This window comes from Tubulanus polymorphus, chromosome 3 (genome assembly GCF_964204645.1).
Source record: "Tubulanus polymorphus chromosome 3, tnTubPoly1.2, whole genome shotgun sequence".
In the NCBI taxonomy this organism is placed as follows: Eukaryota; Metazoa; Nemertea; class Palaeonemertea; order Tubulaniformes; family Tubulanidae; genus Tubulanus; species Tubulanus polymorphus.
The window spans coordinates 5,300,155-5,320,136 of NC_134027.1; the positions used below are offsets into that span (position 1 = coordinate 5,300,155).

The 19,982-nt window shown below is 37.1% G+C and overlaps 3 protein-coding genes across 3 annotated transcripts; 2 read left to right on the forward strand and 1 right to left on the reverse strand.

The window, feature by feature from the left end:
• Positions 1–57: 57 nt before the first annotated feature.
• On the forward strand, positions 58–11,314 carry LOC141901228 (uncharacterized). Its single transcript, XM_074788337.1, has 26 exons — positions 58–194; positions 361–462; positions 549–642; positions 794–861; positions 1,010–1,128; positions 1,220–1,295; positions 1,376–1,773; positions 1,859–2,028; positions 2,120–2,200; positions 2,336–2,380; positions 2,588–2,791; positions 5,598–5,727; positions 5,898–6,027; positions 6,300–6,453; positions 6,573–6,869; positions 6,952–7,227; positions 7,318–7,449; positions 7,543–7,683; positions 7,793–7,981; positions 8,080–8,220; positions 8,310–8,438; positions 8,587–8,718; positions 8,926–9,045; positions 9,242–9,373; positions 9,707–9,848; positions 10,143–11,314. Exons 1-26 carry the CDS (start codon positions 162–164, stop codon positions 10,552–10,554), a joined length of 4,047 nt encoding a protein of 1,348 aa, XP_074644438.1. The 5' UTR covers positions 58–161; the 3' UTR covers positions 10,555–11,314.
• Positions 11,315–12,034: 720 nt separating this feature from the next.
• LOC141900999 (3-hydroxyacyl-CoA dehydrogenase type-2-like) lies at positions 12,035–13,908 on the reverse strand. The gene is made up of 5 exons (XM_074788050.1): positions 13,785–13,908; positions 13,384–13,551; positions 13,108–13,272; positions 12,580–12,817; positions 12,035–12,421 (listed from the first exon to the last, which is right to left on the reverse strand). Exons 1-5 carry the CDS (start codon positions 13,812–13,814, stop codon positions 12,231–12,233), a joined length of 792 nt encoding a protein of 263 aa, XP_074644151.1. The 5' UTR covers positions 13,815–13,908; the 3' UTR covers positions 12,035–12,230.
• Positions 13,909–14,196: 288 nt separating this feature from the next.
• Positions 14,197–19,869, forward strand: LOC141900985 (rab GDP dissociation inhibitor alpha-like). The gene is made up of 11 exons (XM_074788031.1): positions 14,197–14,356; positions 14,736–14,843; positions 14,984–15,095; positions 15,174–15,320; positions 16,310–16,508; positions 16,650–16,781; positions 16,875–17,046; positions 17,131–17,236; positions 17,326–17,470; positions 17,724–17,778; positions 17,899–19,869. The coding sequence occupies exons 1-11, from the start codon at positions 14,312–14,314 to the stop codon at positions 18,034–18,036; spliced, it is 1,359 nt and encodes a 452-aa protein (XP_074644132.1). The 5' UTR covers positions 14,197–14,311; the 3' UTR covers positions 18,037–19,869.
• Positions 19,870–19,982: the final 113 nt, after the last annotated feature.

Sequence of the window (19,982 nt, forward strand, 5' to 3'; positions counted from 1 at the left end):
GATCAGTCCAGTCATCAGTCCACAGATGACTATTAGTGTATACTAAATCCGGAGGTGGTGGAGGGCTTTTGAAAAATAGTAAATGGTTCAAATTTTACTTTTTGACGGTATTTCAATGTGAACCTGTGCATCTATAGGCGTTGTTCTCAGTGTTTACTAATATGGAATCGAGATGTGCACCAAAATTCGGCCAGGTAAACCGTAAAGCAGTCATAAAATTTCAGACATCTAAAGAAAAGAATCAAAATTAACAAGTGACATAATCATTAATGGCAATGCAAAAAATGAATTAAATAAAAGTTCTTTTTACCTAATTTCATTTAATAGCATGCCTACATATATCTCCTGGCTTTATTTCAGACCGAATTTTCGAATGAAGAGCATGCAGCCGTCCAGGCAGCTCTTCGCCAGAAGTTAGGCCCAGAATTCATCAGTCAAAGATCTGGCGCTGGAGGCCAAAAGGTAAAACATCAGGCTTACTACGCTTGTAAAATAGCGATATGAAATCATGAGAAGATTATTATCTATTTAACTTGCTCTATTTGTAGCTCGCTTATGTTGAAGGTTGGAGGCTTATCAATTTAGCTAATGAGACATTTGGATTCAATGGTTGGTCACACTCTGTCACTAGTCAGACTGTTGGTAAGATTTGAGCATTGTAGGCCTACACTCTTTACATTTTCTCGTTTCATTATGAACTTTACTCCAGTGTGATACTCGCAGGGTTTGCTAGAATTAATTTCAAGTTACTGCGGATAGGACGAGCATGATAGGGACTGTTATTCAATTTCAGACTTTGTTGATCATCATGATGGAAAGTATTACGTTGGAGTCAGTGCATTTGTCAAAGTTCAGTTGAAGGTAGATTAATCATCATTTGTATTGAATTATACAATTCCTTGTTTTGTGATGGTGGAAGTACCACCTCGGCAACAATTTCCACACTGTACAGAATACGATGATGTAGACACAGCCTGCAGTAATTTTTACTTATGATGTTTATTTAAAGGATGGTATTTATCACGAAGATGTAGGGTATGGCGTAAGTGAAGGCATGAGGTCCAAGGCTCTTTCGCTTGAGAAGGCTCGAAAAGAAGCCGTAACCGATGGCATGAAGCGAGCCCTGAAGTAATTTCTCAAAATTATAAATGAAAATTCATCGATTCTTATTTTTGCATGAGAACTTATCTAACATGCATATTATGAATTCTTTAAACAGGAGCTTCGGCAATGCCTTGGGCAATTGTTTGGGAGATAAAAATTACCTGAAACTCATTAACAGAGCTCCAAAACCTGTAAGTTAAGTTAGCTCCACATGGAGAAGCTAGATGGTTCTGTTTTTCTGAAGATCTTTGAAATATTTGTAATTTTTCAGGTTACCCCGCAGTGTTCGTTACAGGAAATGAAGCATACTTACGAAAATGAAGCAATCGCTGCAAATAGATATATAAAGCCTCAGCAACCCACAATTTTCACTACTGTCTCCACACGTCCTCTAGAAAAACCTGTTACGACTGAAGATAATAAAGGATTATCATCCGGTAGCGAAACAGACCCTGGCAGTCGGTCGAATAGTCCTAGTTTAATAACAAATCAAGTGGAAAATAATGACATTGGTAGTAAAACAATGAAACCACCATCATTAGATGATCGACCAATGACAAGACGAAGATCCAGTTTAAGCACGGAATCTACGAAATCGCCAGCCTTTGAAACACCAGCTGCTACAGATCATAGTAAAACATGTAACCTATTAACCAAAACTGACAGCATGTATGTGTGTAGGCATTAATCATTGTTGCCTGTTATTGTCCGAATCATTTTTACATGTGACTCTATTCTGTTTCCATACCGGTAGTTCAAATGTGGATGTAAGTCCGGCTGAGATGGAAAGGTTGGAACGAAAGAAACGACAGGCATTGAAACAACAAGAATTCCGAAAAAAGATGACCAAGCAAAACATCGGTTCCAGTCCTCAACTTAATCGGTCGTCAAGTCCCGAGAAACATAGTAAAGATATTCCAGAAGGTTTGTTTAAATCCAAAAATAGATCATTTAGAAATGAAGGCAAACTGAATCAATCATTTAAAAACAACAATTATTCATTGTGTTATTTTAGATAACCCAATCCCAGTAGCAACGTCAACTCAATCAGTGAATGATAAAATCACAGATCCTTTACTTGCTCCAGATTGTTTTGGTGAGTCGCATTCAATTGTAATATTCCAGAAATAGAGATGTATGTTTAATTATATTTGTTGTAGATATTTGAACAGGGTATCGTTCAATATTGATGTACTGGTAGCAAATGCAATAGCTTTACTATGTATTTAAGGTAAAAAGACAGGTCCTCTTGAATTCAGTCCACTACCAGATGGAGGTATTGCATATTTTCAATTAGGCTTGTACCTCTGCTTGGTGTACTGTAGCATTCCTTGATTTACAGAAGTTGATGCTTTGATGCACTTTTTCCTATGCATTATTCTAACCTTTTTAAACATCTCTGCAATTGGAATTGATAATTTGAATGGAAATTGATAGTTGAAAAAATTTGAATGCATGTTGAAAAATGAATATTTGATTTCAGATGAGTCCGGTTTATGGGATGCTTTAGCTATGGCTGATGCTCTTGGCGATGATAACGCAACTGATTCAACTAGTCACAATAACAAAGCCGCCTGTAGTCATCGAATAACACGTAGTCATCATCCTGTAAATGAAGGAGTGGTTTTAATGGACCATATATTTCCTGTAACTAAAACGTTACAGTCAAGTCCACGGAGTAGTCTCGGTGAGCTTTCACTCTCTTTACCGCCTCTGTTGTTTGCTGTGTTTATTCGAAGAATAAAACTATCCCATCTTTTTTTCAGCAACAAAGAAAAGACGGTTAGAACATAAAGCACAATAGAAGGGGTAAAACCATCTCTATGAAATGTTTTAGTTAATTTGATATGTAAGGTACACCCCTAACTTAAATGCAAATCAAACATACAGTTAAACTTGGTTCTGTCGTAATCATCACTTCAAGATGTCATAAAATGTCACTTCATCTCTATTTTTTAGTCTCATTTTTACATGTACATGTATTTCCAATTACATTTACTGAGTGGTAGTCATCACCATAATGATGGTCCCGACTGACAATTTAGGCAAATACTGGTATAATAGCTGTATCTTATTTATTTATAATGTCAGATAACTTATCTCCGAGTGTATGATAATTTTGTATTATATAATGAAAAGCAAGTGTGTGAACTTTGAAATGACTGTTTTATAATCTATTGCAATGCTTCAGAGTGATTGTGGACTTAAGTGATTTATGAACTGGTATAAAGGAAATCAAGTGTATTTTCCTAGATACATGATTAGTTCAAATTGGTAGGTCAATGAAATTAGTCAGAAATACTAATGGTTTCAATATTTCATTGTGCATTGTCATACCTGTTCCTTTAAAACCTGTTTTACGCTATAGGTTGTCTTCAAACAAGTTTCCTTTTGTAATAGAACAGTTGGCTACCTTTTTATGCATTTGTGATACAGGCTACTCAGAATGCATGTTTCAGAGCTTCTTGCATTGAATTTTGTGTGATTTAGTTTTTTATTTTATTTTTCACATTGACCATGCAGCCATATGTATTATATACATGTACATACACATATAATTGTTTTCTATTTTTAAGCCATAGTTTTACATGAATAAATGAAAAATAGAAATAAGACGTTTTAGAGTTCTTTATTGTCTAAATGAAGATGTAGATCATGAAATATTGCGGGTTCAAATGGTTGTGGAATGCTTGATTTTCTAAAAGGATCATGATTTTCAAAACTGGCTGTGCTGCTTTTACTGCACCATAAGGTGCTGCCACTATGAACAGACTCTGGCAATCAACGTGCAGCCTAGGCCTTTTTATGAACACTCGATTAGTATATTCGAGTATGCAAAACGTTTTTATGAGCATGGATTATGTCATAATCCGTCATTTTTATGAACATTGGTTATCATAATCGATTAGCATACTCAGCATACTCGCTCGGCGAGCAAGTATGCCGATTATCTAATCCAACCGATATGGTGTTCTCGGTAGAAGTCGCTGCTGAGTAGGCCATAATTGAATAATTTCTACCTGGCGTTTTTATCAACCAACATACCCGGTTATGCTAATTGACACTAATCGGCTATATAATCTAAATAGCTAATCTATTTCGATTTTGCTGGTTCATAAAAAGGCCTACGTTGTGTATAATTGTTGCCCATTGATTGCCAGAGTCGGTTCAGTGTTAGTGTATGAAAGATCCGCTAACGATAAATCTAGCGGCAGCACCAAATGGTTTAGCGAAACTGATGATCGATCTCAAGTCGACTGGCTTAAAGCGGCCACTTAAAGTCTAGTGGCCGGCGGTACACCAAGCTCCCTGACGACGTACGATGTGCAAATCTATAAGTTGCACAAAGAAACGGTTAAAACCGCTTGCGACTGGCGGCAAGGACGTCGCTTGCCGCTACGGGCTGACGACCGGTGCCCCGGACCGCGCTTACGCGGTGCTGCCCGCGGGTAAAACCAGCCGCTTTTAGATCGAATTAATAATGTTTATCGTAAAAAATACCTCAACCATTTGACCGAATTCGTTGAATGAAATAAAAATGAATTCCTTGGAAACCTCCTGGAGCCCGATTGGGCTTGAAATGCCAAAACAGATGAAATCGGGTTATCTCCTAAGTCCCACTAACATTTACAGTACAGATTCTTGATAACATATATATGACAAATCGCATTAAGGGCAAACGGAGTCAAATAATTGCTTAATAAACTAAAACTAGATTCAGTCTAATAGAGAACATATTCCAACAACACTGCATGAGGATCAGTACTTTCAGAAATCAGTAAATCTTGTGATTATTATGTACATCCGTTTAAAACTCTTCCAAATTATACACAAAGTCTGATTTTTTAACACAAACATACAAATTCTTACTTTTTACCGCTAAATTATCCACTTACACATTTTGCAATTTTTATTTCTCGAAATTCAACAAGCAGTGCCTACGCAAGTAGCGCGGTAACCTAAACAAATATAGATGAAATTCCACGAATGTGCTGGCATCGAATGAAGATAAGTTAAACAAGGAACTAGATAAAATGTGTAATTAGGACAGATATCTTTAGGACAATCGGCTACTTGATAATATTCCAAATTTAACCAAGTCGTGATATAGAAACTACTTTACCAATGGCGATTATAGTTTCGGCTTTATTCTAGATATAATCCACCAGTGAAATAATGGATCTGAACCGCGTGATAATCATCTCAGTCGTGGGAATAGTTGCTTATTTTACAGAAATAACTGGTAAGTTAATGGACCTACGGAAAGAATACTTTTCTTCGGGCATGTAATTAAACATAAATCGTATCAACCAAATACTGGTGTGGCATTTATAACACACATATGAATATGTATACTCTTTCATCACCCGCTTTGATGCAATCAATGCATATGTGCAAATTGAATTGGCACCAACAACATGACATCTCTTGTAAGAATATTTCGTCGAAAAAGATAAGATTCCCTAATGAAGTAAGTGACTTTTATGAAATAGATTCAAGCGTAATAGACGTGTGTTGTGATTTCGGCAAACAGTGGTATCGGAGGTCAAACAATGAATGCCCGGTGTATAATGAAATAGCAAAAATACCTGGAGTAGCCGAAACCCAGCAGAACAGTTGCAAGTATGTTCATTTTAAGTCAAATGTGACGAGTGCGATCCCATCTTTGGGAACGATCGTCTCTAATGATAAGAACCACGTTCTACTTTGTTTAACTTTTGGTACCAACTGCAATGTTTTACGTAATCAGGTTCAAAACTAAAACAACAGTTTTGTGGATGTATCAATTGCAGATCAGTGGCGCACGTTTGTTGCTTGAAACAACTGATGCAAACACGATGTGAACAAGGAGCTGATACGGCAAAATCAGATGGAAGATGTAGGGCCACTCTTCGCACTAAAGACGGTGGTCTGATCATTAGTGTGAGTTAAATGCTATTAGGTCATATCAATAGGTTCGCATTTAGCGGAATTATACTTGTAAAGATTTCTTATAGATTCTGCTAAATTTGAACCTGAATATACTTGTAGAAATATTGTCACAATAAATCACAACCATTGCAAAAAGTAAGGAGTATAACATCGTACAACAAGTTTTAACATTGTATTGCGTTGTTGGAATATCACATTCCTCCCATGCTTTGACTCATTTTTCTTTGGAAAATGAATTCCGATTGTCAATGCTTCATTTCAAGGAATGCTGCCATTGCTGTAAAGTAGGACTGGCAGCGAAAAGGGCTGGTCTTTATTGTTCACCGTTACTGGCACCATTGGGGAAAATGTGTGACCAATCGTTCCGAGCATGTTGTGGAGATTCTGCACTTGACTTGACAACCGTTGCCCCTCCAAGTAAGTATCAGTTATGGGCTTTATGTGCGATCCAATTAATGGACAAAATGTCCGTCATGTTAATTTTCTCGGTCGACGTCTATTTTTGAAATGTAGTAATCTTTTATTTCATTTTGTAGCATTAGCACCCGGTGATATGGACGAATGTAACTTATTCAAAGGGCAACTATGTCAGCACAAGTGTATAAATACACCGGCTTCTTATCGCTGCGAATGTAACGAAGGATTTCAATTAAATATCGACGGCATGACGTGTCGTGCAAATGCGCCAGAGAAGGAAGAAGATAATACGATCATCATTCCCGGCTCGTGTATAGACAATAATCCTTGTGGACATCATTGCGTACAAGTTACCCATAACACAGTGAAATGCTCGTGTCGAAACGGATATATTCAAGAAGTGACCGCTTGTATTGGTAAGAGCACCGAAATAACGATATAGAATGATTAAATCAACTTTAATTCCAGATTGAAGTGGTATATGTAATGTTTATTTAGATATTGATGAGTGCGCATCTGATTCGCATCAGTGTCCTCCGGATCAGGTTTGTCACAATACCCCAGGAGCTTACATTTGCAGACCGACCGTCAACCCTGGATTGAATCAATGTCCTGAAGGCTACACGTTTAATCATGGTACTGGACAGTGTGAATCGACTGTACCCGCTCAGTGCCCAACTGGTTTTGCTTTAGTAAATGGAAGATGCGTAAGGTCTGCTCATGTAAACTGCCCAACGGGTACCACATTGAACGAAGCTCAAGGAAACTGCGAAGGTGATATAATCAAAGTTTGAATCCAATAAAAGTACCTCAGAATCCAATAGAAATATTTTACATATTACACGTGTCTATATGTACTTTTAGATGTTGACGAATGTACAACTGATCAGCACAGTTGTACCAAACAACGCCAAACATGTCGTAATACTATGGGTAGTTACGTCTGTCAGTGTACCAGAGGATTCGTGCACAGTTCTTTAACCCAACAATGCGAAGGTACTGGGAAAAAACCTTTTTAGACAAAGAACTCCACAAGGAATAGGGCATTTTGGAAATAACCAATAATCGTGATATTTTTGGAATTTTCAGACATCAATGAATGCGCATTGAACCAAGCAGATTGTGTCCAAGGGCAGGAATGTGAGAATACTGTAGGCTCATACGTTTGTACTCGGGCAACTAACTGTGGCACCGGTTATACCCTTGATCAGGCGACCCAGGAATGCCAAGGTACATTTGTAAGCCTACATACAATCAACATGGTCTAACACATCATTTTACCTCGACCAAAATACACCTAAATGTTTTTTCCTGCACCGGGCGTGAAATTCTATTGCAGATAATGACGAATGTGCTTTGGGAACGCATAATTGCGGTAGGGCGTTCACTTGTCGAAATATCCCCGGATCATTCAGGTGTGTGAGGAAGGAATGTCCTCAGGGATATAAACTAGATTTTTCAACTGGAATCTGTGAACGAATCATTTGCGAAACGGGATACAAACCTAACAGAATCGGGCAGTGTATAGGTGTGTTAATTGTCCAATTTCAGAAATGAGTAACCCGATCGAAATGTATGAGCAATTTCGTCTGTTTATAACTACTGTACTTTACTCTCATATTTCAGACATCGATGAATGTAACGAACCAAGAAACCCTTGTAGTCGGAACCAGATATGCGTTAACACGGATGGTTCGTACAAATGTAAAAACCTCATCACTTGTGGAACTGGTTATGAGCTCAATGACGCGGGAAATCGATGCATCGGTTTGTAGACATTCCACTTTCTTGATCGCGAATTCCAGTAGCGGGTTTCCTGATCCTCTATTGTTTAGCCCTGGTGTTCAATCTTTTAGATATTGACGAATGCAACAGTGGTAAACACAATTGCGTCGGAAACCAAGTTTGTCAAAATCGACCCGGCACGTTTATCTGTCAGTGCCCGACAGGTTATGAAAAAAATCACAACACACGACACTGTGAAGGTAATTGTCAGAATGAATGGAAAACCGATGTAAAGAAAACCTATCTACACCAGACTTCCCTATCTACGTAGCCTAGGATAAACCCAGAGAATGGGGTGAATAGTTGTATTTATCTCAAGGAAAAACTAATTCAATTGAATTTTTTTAGATGTGAATGAGTGCGAAAAGTATAGAGGACAGGTGTGCGCCCTTACAGCGAATTGTATAAATAATGACGGATCTTATAGATGTACATGTAAAGACGGTTTTCGTACCGCTGGAGATGGCAGAAACTGCATCGGTAATGTTTGAATTAAGCCTTATAAACAATAGAAAACCAACATTATTTTATTTCACTGCTATCCGAATAGAATACCGGGAATTGCCCTACACCAACGACTGTCGTAAGTCTGGGAGTTTTTTCCTGGCGTAACTAACTTGCTAAGTAAAAATTTCGTTTTTAGTTTTTAAGGGGTGCCTATTATATTACATCATATTTTGATTTCAGATATAAATGAATGTGAGAGACCGGGAACCTGTCAACATAATTGTATCAACTCGTGGGGTTCGTTCCAGTGTACATGTAATGAGGGCTATGAACTAGGCCCTGACGCTCGCACATGTCGAGGTATTATTGCATTTTCTATTAGATAGATACGGATTTAATTTCCTAAAGTATCGAAACTGATACAAAAGGTTTTGCATATCTTTGAATATCTCCTATTGTAAACATTATTCACCAATGTCGGACACGTACGTAAGTCTTGAGTAGATTAAATCGGCGAAATTCTTCCAAGCCTCAGGAGAATAGTTTTTGTTTTCAGATATTGATGAGTGTAAAGTATGGGGAGGTAGGGGACGATTGTGCGCTGGTATTTGTAATAATAATGACGGCTCATACTCGTGTAGTTGTCCGGATGGTTATCGTTTACATCCCGATGGAAAAACATGCAAAGGTAAATCTCCATTAAATTGCGAGAATAATGCCCAAATAGCATCAGATATATCCACTTCTTCAGTAATTGATTGAGTATATATTGAATTGAAAATGAAAGATGTCGCAGTTTTATTTGACCTTAGATTAATTATGATATTTATTGTTAATTTAGTACTTTAACAATGTATGTTAACTATTGATTTTTTGGAGCACCCCTCCCCCATCATTTGGTTCAGTCTTTAGATTAGGGGTGTCCTCTCAATAGATTATGTGAACATTGTAATTATGTACACGATTTAATATTTATTGAGAAATAAAATTCATACATTCATAAATTCTTATTTTCTGAAAGATATCGATGAATGCACTGCAGGAACTGCGAACTGTGTCGGGGAGAACAAGATATGTTTCAACACTCGTGGCGATCACAAGTGTCTGTCCGTTGAGTGTCCGACTGGATTCGTTCGAACCCCAAGTGCAAATGCCAGAAACAAGTAAGTATCTGTTAAAAAATCTTCTATATATGAATTAATTTGTATCAATGTAATGTGCATGGCTAACTGTTAGATGCTTCCTGAGAGCTCTCAATGAGGAGACGGGATGATGACGCGAAATTACTAGTTTCATTCAAGTGGGCGACTCTTGATATTATAGGCTAATGAGTCGATGCCGCGAAGAATAGAATAAGGAATCTGCATTTAGACATGCATTCAATAATCGCAGTTTTTGTAAACCAGTTTTGATTAATTTTTACTCTAAATGCAGATTTCTTTCTGTTTCTTTCGCAGTAACGTTCGTTGTCAGCGTCGAAGTTTCGTCTGTCCGCAAGGTGATGTGGCTTGTTTGACTGCGCCTCTGTCATATTCGTACACCTTCATCACTTTCCCTGAACGTATCCGAATTCCCGCCAATTTGTTCACGATGCGAGGACCAAGCTCACCTCGTCGCCGCCTAGCCTTCGAGTTGAACCTCATATCGGCACGTGACCCGTACACGAACGCTAAACGAGTTTCGCGAGATTTTTTTTACTTGAACAAAGTGGGCTCGAACCAGGCCATTATGAGGTTGTTGAGAGAAATACCAGCGCCTCAAGATGTAGAACTCGAGCTGAAAATGCACATCCGCAGTAATACGAATACATTCTTTGGTACAGCTATCGAGCGAATCTATATATTCGTGACAAAAAGTGATATTTTCTAATTAGAAATGTAAACGTTTATCCACTATAAAAATGCACATGTCATGAGAGACGATAACAGTCATATATGTCCCATAATGGATTTTTTAATCATTTTGTTCCCTATCAAAGTTACCTAAACTTTGTACTCAAAAGCAAGCATGAGGAATTCTGTAATTATGTATATAGATAATAAACTGATTCTCATTACCACAGTCTTCTTTGCTTTTTTATTCGTCTCAGGGGTGGATACTGAAAAATTGGAAGGCGGCGTGTCCAGAAGAAAAGAAAAAGCATTTTCATGGTTACTAGCGGGATCCCGCGGTGTTAGATATTTTTTAAGAAATCCATCCGAAAATTTACCGAAAGGATGAGTGTTTCAAATTTACAGATTTTAACGAACTCTGTCTAGATGAAAAGGGCAATTTCATTGGGAAGGCAGGGTCTGTCCCAGAGATCTCCTCCTAGATCCGCCTTGATCTGCGTCTGTAAATCCAGCGTCCGAAAGAAGGCAATTTTGTGATCATAGTTTGGACAAAGCACTTTACAAGATCCAGCAAACTGAAATCTATTTTAGCCTGGTGGCTTCCAAAAGGAAGGGTTGGTTACAGTCGCGCTTAGTCACATCAATGGATGCATACATCCTATCTATTTTCTACGCGCGAGAAATACCCAATAAGTTGTGTGTATTCTTGTGCGAGAAAACAAAACAATTGGCCATTGTAAAAAATGTATCAGTATGGTCCGAATCGGCCACTACAATTTTCCATCGTGTTCGGCTTCACTTGCGTAGAACAAATAATCAAATGTTATTAATGGTTTATTTTTGATCTATGTATTACTACTTTTTAGCGAACAACTGTCGGCAGATGATGGTCTAGTTTGCGGTAAAGCCCAGTGTCGTCAACACGATATCGACTGTTTGTTGAATCGAACGAATACGGTATCCTGGCAGTTCGTCGCATTACCTTCATTTGCCTATCTACCACAACCATTGATCCTGGTCCATGTTCGCACAATTGGGTATTCGGTCTTTCCGAACTTACGCTTTCAGATTACCGATGGAAATCCAGAAGGATTATTTGACGTGATCAAATTCGGCGATAAAGGTAAAAATAAGTTTTTAAAGCAATGACATCTTAAGTCTTTTTCCGATTGCCTCCCGCTGGTTACCGATACTCCTTTAATCTCTGTACGCATATCAAGGTTTCTATTTTGTTTCTGTGATTTGTAGGAGCCGTGAGATTAACTAAGCCAATTGCGGGACCATCCGTGCAGAGGGTTAGGCTGAGGATGGACAACAGAAATGCAGCCAATCTTATAGTCTCGACTCATATCGCCTACATCTATGTGGACATATCGAGATATGAATTCTAAAATGAAACTGATCAGCTTTTTCCAAAAGAGATTATGTAAAGTCTCTACACTGTAAATAATACGTATTAAATAAAGAATCAAAACCCACTTCGAAGCAGAAATATAAAAGAATCTCATGTATTCCTATGTAAATTTATTTTATAGCAATAATAAACATGATTCTATTTTAGTCTTGATCACTAAGAAGCACATCTTTTGTTCTAATACATATACCGGTAAATGTATATTTGATGCACTAGAAATCAAAGAGAATTTTCAGACCCCTCCACACACGCTCTATACTACAAACACGGACACAATGAGGCGCATAATATCACAGCAGTTATGGTTGCATTCGTAGAGCACCATCCAATCTGATAACTTCACCATTAAGCAAAGGATTCTCGACTATCATCTGCACAAGATGGCCATATTCATCGGGTAATCCTAATCTTGACGGGAATGGAATTGTTGATGACAAGAAGTTGCGTACTTTTTCCGGAAGACCAGCCAATAAGGGAGTATCAAATAAACCTGGAAATAAACGATATACAGTGTAATATATTTTCAAATGTTTCAAATCTATCAGATATATAAATTCTTACCAAATTGAGAATGATTTCATTGAATTCATTCAGGAAATATCAGTTTTTAATGAACAAATTTTATGATATTCATTTGGCATTACTAACCTGGTGCTATAGTACACACACGAATTCCTTGCTTTGCGAAATCTCTAGCAATAGGCAACGTCATTCCGACAATAGCTCCTTTACTAGCGCTGTAAGCTACTTGTCCAATCTGTCCATCATAAGCTGCCACAGATGCCGTGTTGACTATAACTCCTCGCTGACCGTCAACGTTTGGTTCATTTTTTCCCATCAAACCAGCTGCCAAACGAATCACATTGAAGGTACCAACAGTGTTTACCTGAAATCAGATACAATTACATACTCTATATATAATTGAGGTAAATGCAAGGGCAGGTCTAGGAAACTTTGAAGACCTTGGTCCAGAAGAAAAGGAAGAGGCATTTCTTGGATAAATCAGCCATGTTAAAGGCCACTAGCAGATCCCACCCTCAGTGTTAAGATTTTTTTCATGAAATTTTGAGAGGAAGAGTCTCAAATTTCTGGACCACTATTTGAGATTAGTTCTGTAATGATAGCTCCTAAGGTTTAGCACTCTGTCCAGGTATGAAGACAAATGAAAATCCTTACTGTCAAAACCTTCATAAAATCGTCTAAGCTGTGAGGAGTTTCTTTGTTAAAGTTGTAAGTTCTATGAGCGATGCCAATTCCAGCACAATTAACAGCGATGTCTAAACGACCAAATTGTTCCTTTGCTGATGAAAGTGCTGCTAGAACTTGTTCAGTATTGGTGACCTGTGATAGGAAATAAAAGAGTATGCAAATAGTCAGTACATCAAAGTAGCCTGTATCAAACTGATGTGTATGCAGTTTATGTTATTCAATGTTATCATGGAAACAACTTACATCAGTTGGAACAAATATACATTTATCATCTCCGATTGATTTCGCTACTTCATTTCCTTTAGATGCAGGTAAATCACAAACGACAACCTTACATCCTTCCCTCGCAAGTCTTTCCGCTGATGCGCGACCCAGTCCCGAGCCTCCACCAGTAACCAAACCAACTAAACCCTAAAATATAAAAAAAAAGAACTAATTCAGATCCGTTGCCCGCAATTATTAACCGGTACCGTACAGTGCTGCTATCGGTTTAAAATCAGATCATTTCTCCTGCCAAAAACATACTAAAACTTTCATTTACTTAATCATAAAGAGGGTATATTTTAATTGATATCATAAGTCTTACGTCGATATTGTGATATTTCGGAAATATGTTTTAAACCACACTTTTGAGACATTTTTACCTGCAACTTAGTGATTCTGCCGGCAGCCATCTCTTCTAAACCGCAGTCTCCACACTTCAACTAAAAGTCAAGGTCACTGTAACTACTTATCACAATATCATTGGGCTATCATTGGACTTCGAAAATTAAATCAAATACCACCATGAATTATATTTCTTGAAAAATATTAAAACAAAATTTTTATTTGCTTGTTCTTCTAATTTCCAAATGTTATCATCGTCATCTTTACTGTATTCATCCGCGTGTACAACGCCCTAACAGTCGCATTATCTACAGAATAAAATATCATATCAAAATAGCATTTCTTATTAATTCTAATGTAATTCATGCTTTCTGAAATAAGACAACGCAATATCATTTACTTAATTTTCTTTTAGCGAGGTTGTCAAATGCGCACTATTACGTCATTTACTTCCGCATTCGTTCGTCGTCCATCTTGGAAAATACTTCTGTGACACAGTGAAAATTTCTGAATTGTCTGTCATATTTCCCTTCTTTCTTGAGCTCGCCTATTTTCGAGAGTCGATATGGATGAGAAATACGATTGCATCGTTTTGGGAACGGGGTTGAAGGTACGTATTTTACGCTCATTATGCTTAAATTGGGGGGTTTAACCAGTCGAAGAGATAAACCCGGCCTCCCCACCCTCCTGTCGCACTGTCGTCGTCGCCGTCCGGAGGAGTCAGTCATCAGTATCACACTGTCACCTGTCTGTCGGTCAGCACTGTCGCCGCTGGTCAGGATCTCATTAAATTGAATTCATAGCGTAATACATAAAATTGCACATAGTACATAATTAATGACTACCTACTCACTACTGTCCAAATGTCTTGCTACTGTACTACCACGAATCTGAATTGAGTAAGAGTATCGGCACTATCACCCCCAGCCCAGGCTGCCCAGAGAACATTTCCAAAGACGGATTCATTAATGATAAGTTTCTTCTTTTAGGAATGTATCCTAAGTGGAATGTTATCGAGGTCGGGTAAGAAGGTGTTGCATATGGACAGAAACAATTACTACGGTGGTGAAAGTGCATCGCTTACTCCATTGGAAGAGGTAAGCTACTGATTACGATAATGATTACTTACACCTGTTGCTCTTGAAGAGCCGATGATTACAGAATGTAACGTACTTGGAAACAGTTTCATGTAGCCTGATCGTTTGTTCATTGATCAATTCGGTTTTGCTTATTGCAGCTGTGGAAACATTTTGGGAAAGAAACTGGTGATGCGGACGACTTCCAAAAGACGTACGGCCGAACACGAGACTGGAACGTCGATTTGATACCGAAGTTTTTAATGGCAAATGGTCAGTGACTTCGAACGATAAACTGACAAATATTTGTTGAAAAATACTTTTAATAATTTTTTACGAAAAATATTTCAGGACAGTTAGTGAAACTCCTCATCTACACCGATGTCACCAAGTACTTAGAATTTAAGGTTATCAACGGTAGTTTTGTCTATAAGAATAATAATGGTAGTGGAAAGATCCACAAGGTTCCAGCTGACGAGAAGGAAGCTCTTGCCTCTAGTAAGTGTTTTCTATGTCCTATTTCTGTGGCATGCGATAAGTGTTGAAAACATGGCCTTTGTTCCGATTTATGATACAAGTGAAGTTACATCGTCTCGTGTCTCGTAAGCCTGGCTTTGTAAAAAAGGTGACACGTAAATAAAGAATATATATATATATATATATATATATATATATATATATATATATATATATATATATATATATATATATATATCGTAGTATATTTGCAATGGTGTATCTAGCTATTTTTCAACGTTGCGGCTCATTTTGATTTCAATTCTTAGCGTGGGATTTTTGTATTGAAAAAAGAAGAAAAACTTCATTTTGAATATTGTCAATTTCTTTCAAAATGATATTAAAGAATTATGTCATTGACGAATTGAAGTGCATTTCTAGGATTTAGCGAAATGTAAATGGGCCATCACCGATCAAGAAGTATTTAACAGTGCTTCAATGCTTCCCTTCCGCTTTTATCAAAAGCCAAGTGCACATTACTTAGCAATTAATATGTTCTTGTCATGAATGACTCGGGTGATTTGTCCAAAGCTTATTGTTATGGATTGACAAATGAGCCGTTATTTGTATCTATCATGGGTGCAATTCATTAAAAGTACTTAATTTTGCTTAAGCCTTATTGCTACAAACACTGAGAACTCACTTCTTTTGATCAACTATATCATCTCTTCATGGATAGGCTGAGAGGACCTACTATTTTTATTATCTAGTAAAAGAAATCACAAATGACAAGATTACGTTATTGAAACGCTGTTGCATCCTGAGGTTTCATGTAACATTATTTGTTTGTTGAGGATTGAATTCTAGTGTAGATTATTTATACAGCAATCCCAAATGTACATACTATGCTATAACAATTATCCTACAAGTAAGCAAAGGGTTTTTTGCATCAATAGTGTTCCATATATTTTGATGCATTGGCAGTTCTGGGGTTTTCATTACATCTATCAATGCTTCGTGGCTTATTTCAGGTCTTATGGGATTGTTTGAGAAAAGAAGGTTCCGTAAATTCTTGATGTTTGTACAGAATTACAAAGCCGATAATCCTTCCACGTATCAGGGCGTAGATGTGAAAACAATGACATGTGCCCAACTTTACGATAAGTTCGGCGTTGATAAGAATACAGAGGATTTCACTGGTCACGCCCTTGCCTTGTATAGAGATGATGAGTAAGTAACTATCGTTTTTGTAGGGAGGATGAATGCACGCAGGTCATAGTAGCAATCGCTTAATGGGAAAGGCTTTCCTACTCTGGTGCATTTATTTCATTTTTAAGTCGGATATGGTATTTAAAGATACTTTATTTTCAGGTATAAGAAAGAGCCGTGTGAGGATTTGATCCAGCGAATTCAGTTGTACCATGATTCTCTGAGTCGATATGGAGATTCGCCGTATCTATACCCACTCTATGGATTGGGAGAGTTACCTCAAGGTTTTGCACGGTTCGTTGGATAGAAATAATGATCTGATTTTAACTCGTCAAATCTGAACGCTAGTGCAGTTATTATCTGTCGTACTTTTTCTGGAATTTGTAGATTGTCTGCGGTCTACGGTGGCACGTACATGTTACACAAACCATTCGATGGGTTTGAATTCGATGAAGCTGGAAAAGTGACTGGCGTGAAATCTGAAGGTGAAACTGCTCGTTGTGACATGGTTATATGCGATCCTTCCTATGCGCCTGACAAATGTAAGAAAGTTGGTCAGGTACGTTTTCCATTGAATTTTCCGTTCATTTATCTTTATTCGGAAGAACGTTGCTCTTAAAAATATGTGAATTTATTCTTGCAGGTTGTTCGAGCGATATGTTTATTGAATCACCCAATTGCCAACACGGGTAATAATCCTGATTCATGTCAAATTATCATTCCACAGAACCAAGTGGGTCGGAAATCAGGTAATTTTTCAGATACATTATAATATTTCTATCCCTCTTTAATCTTTCTGAATATTTCAGTATAGGGTATATATGGTATATGATTTCAGATATTTATGTGTGCTGTATGTCCAACTCTCTTCAAGTCGCTTCAAAGGGTCACTATGTCGCTTTAGTTGCTACAACCGTGGAAACAGCTAATCCCGAGGCTGAACTTAAACCTGGTCTTGATCTTTTAGGCTCATGTTTAGAAAAGTAAGTGAATAGTCATACTTTTTCAAGGGACTCGAACTTTAGGGGACTGAATAATCTGTTTGTTATGACAGATGGTTTGTTGTTTCCACCATGAAATAGATCAAATTACCTAATTTGGGATTAAAATCTATATTGTTGTGTATGATAGACTGTTGTATCTGAGTTCGTGGGTTCGCTGCATTAATAACTCACAGATTAATCTTAAGCTCTCTATACGGGGTGGTCTAATTATACAGTGTTGTTTCTGTTACAGATTTGTTAGCATATCCGATATGTATGAGCCGATTGACACTGATTCTGATAGCAAGGTAAGTAACATTCAAGCTACCTTTCATCTCTTAATAAAATATAACTTTGATTAAGATATTTCACTCTGAATCAATTCAACTAGTCTCTGATTGAATATTTGGTCATGTTTCAACTTACAGATATTCATATCAACTAGTTACGATGCTACAACTCACTTTGAAAGCACTTGCCAAGACGTAAACAACATCTACAAACGAGTCACCGGTGAAGACTTTGACTATTCGGCACACAAGCAAAAAGCAGTTGAAGCTAATTAAGAATTTCGTCGGTCGATAGAAAAAGATAATAATCAGTTCTTAATCGCGAGAGGGAGAGACTGGGAATCTTTTGATACTCGGGATCAATAGACTGATCTTACTGAAAATCTACAGTCGTGTTCTTGTCTCTAATGATCCAGTTTTGCCGATTGCTTTGTAAAGATTCCTGTTCTTGCTGCTTCAAATTTGAGACGTATCTATGATAACATACACATTAAAAGAATATATATATATATATATATATGATATAATATACGTATATGATTGAAAATTTCCGCTTAGAACTGACATGAGTTGCACAACAACAATCAATTCCTTCTTTCATAAGAGCTCGTGTTGAAACAGTGGCTTCATTATATTTATTTTGTCGTGTAAATTTACTTGTTATCAACTTCAATTTTGATCAAATACGCTTGATCAAATGGCACTTTCTTTTTCATTCCTGTGCATAATAAACAGTGGATATCAATTATCTCACTCACTGATAAGTTTGAAAATCATTTGATGAATGATGTGGTTTTATTCTTGTCAGAGTATTTCCTGTTTTTACCGAAATATGAGCTGGCTATTTATTATGCGAAGATATTAATTTTAGATGTCCATGAGACACTCAATTCTTTATATATGAATATGATAAATGATTAGGAAAAATGTAATTCAATTTAAAAACAAGTTTCTTGAGAAAATGTAGCATTGTTACTATATTTCATCGGATTTCTTATTATTTATCCATACTTTGTATGAGTGATTTACTAAAAAACAGTATGGAGCTAAATATACGTTATTTTCAGTATACTTTGAATGCAAAATCAATCACTGATAATTTATTTTTCTTTATAGTGAAGTACATTGTATACTTGTAGTTGCTGTTTGTATGAAAAAAGTCAAGATTTTCTGTTGAAAAGATTGAGTACTATATGTATATGTATAAAGTCTAAACTATGAATAGTTGTTGTGTTTACGTCTCGCACTGAAACCGTATAACTCTGTATTGTGCAGATTTAAAGCTTAGCTAGAAAAAAATCATGAATGTATCTTGAGGAAGCGTGTTTATGGTAGGTCGAAATTGCTGCAGTAATGTCAGTAGATTCACAGATGTACTCAGTGCGTGTATGAGATATATATATAAAGAGGTATTTGTTGTCATGGACCTCGAATAGCAGTAGGTGTACTTCAAGATCAGAATAGCCAACAGTTATAGATTTTAAAAATGGATTTTGTGGACTTGGCAGTAATTGCTGTCATTTTGAGTCGTATAAATTCGTATCAATCTGGTGTTCAGTCTAGGCAATGGTGGGCGGGATACTTTCTTTAGTGCCATGTGGATGGGGTGCATGATTCTAGTTCAGATATATTTTACATTTTCCTTACTGGTTTAATCTTAAAGCTATTGAAATACATGAGTTCGGGCTGTTTCTGTCCTGTCAGATAGCAGCGATGCGTTTGACATGTTAAACTGCTGGTGTCTGTTTGCGGTGAACAAGATTTTTTAAGTTTAACTAACATGACAGTTCAAACATGTTGAGCCATTATGACCTCTATTTGCCCTGTGCAGTGTGGCCAGTCTGCTATTCCTAGTCCCGATCTTTAATGCTTATTTGTTTGTGTGTGTTGTCAAAACTAATGCTACATACATAATAAGTATTATTGCAGCTTCTTTATGTGCTATGAGTGAATGTTTATGATTACTGAATAATTATTTAATTTCACTTAAATTGCATTTATGGAGTAAAAATCATGTATTATACATAGATATATAAATAGCTATTCCAAATTTATGTAAATTTCTTGGCTAAATACTCTGCACTACAAGTACTACTGTATGTAATAATAAATCGTAAATGTAAATGAAAAAAGTCGTCTGTTATTTATTTGAATCCACTGGGATTGCCGGAAGATCATTGGCAGAATTCATAGTTATTCCGTGGCCATCATCCAAAAATTAG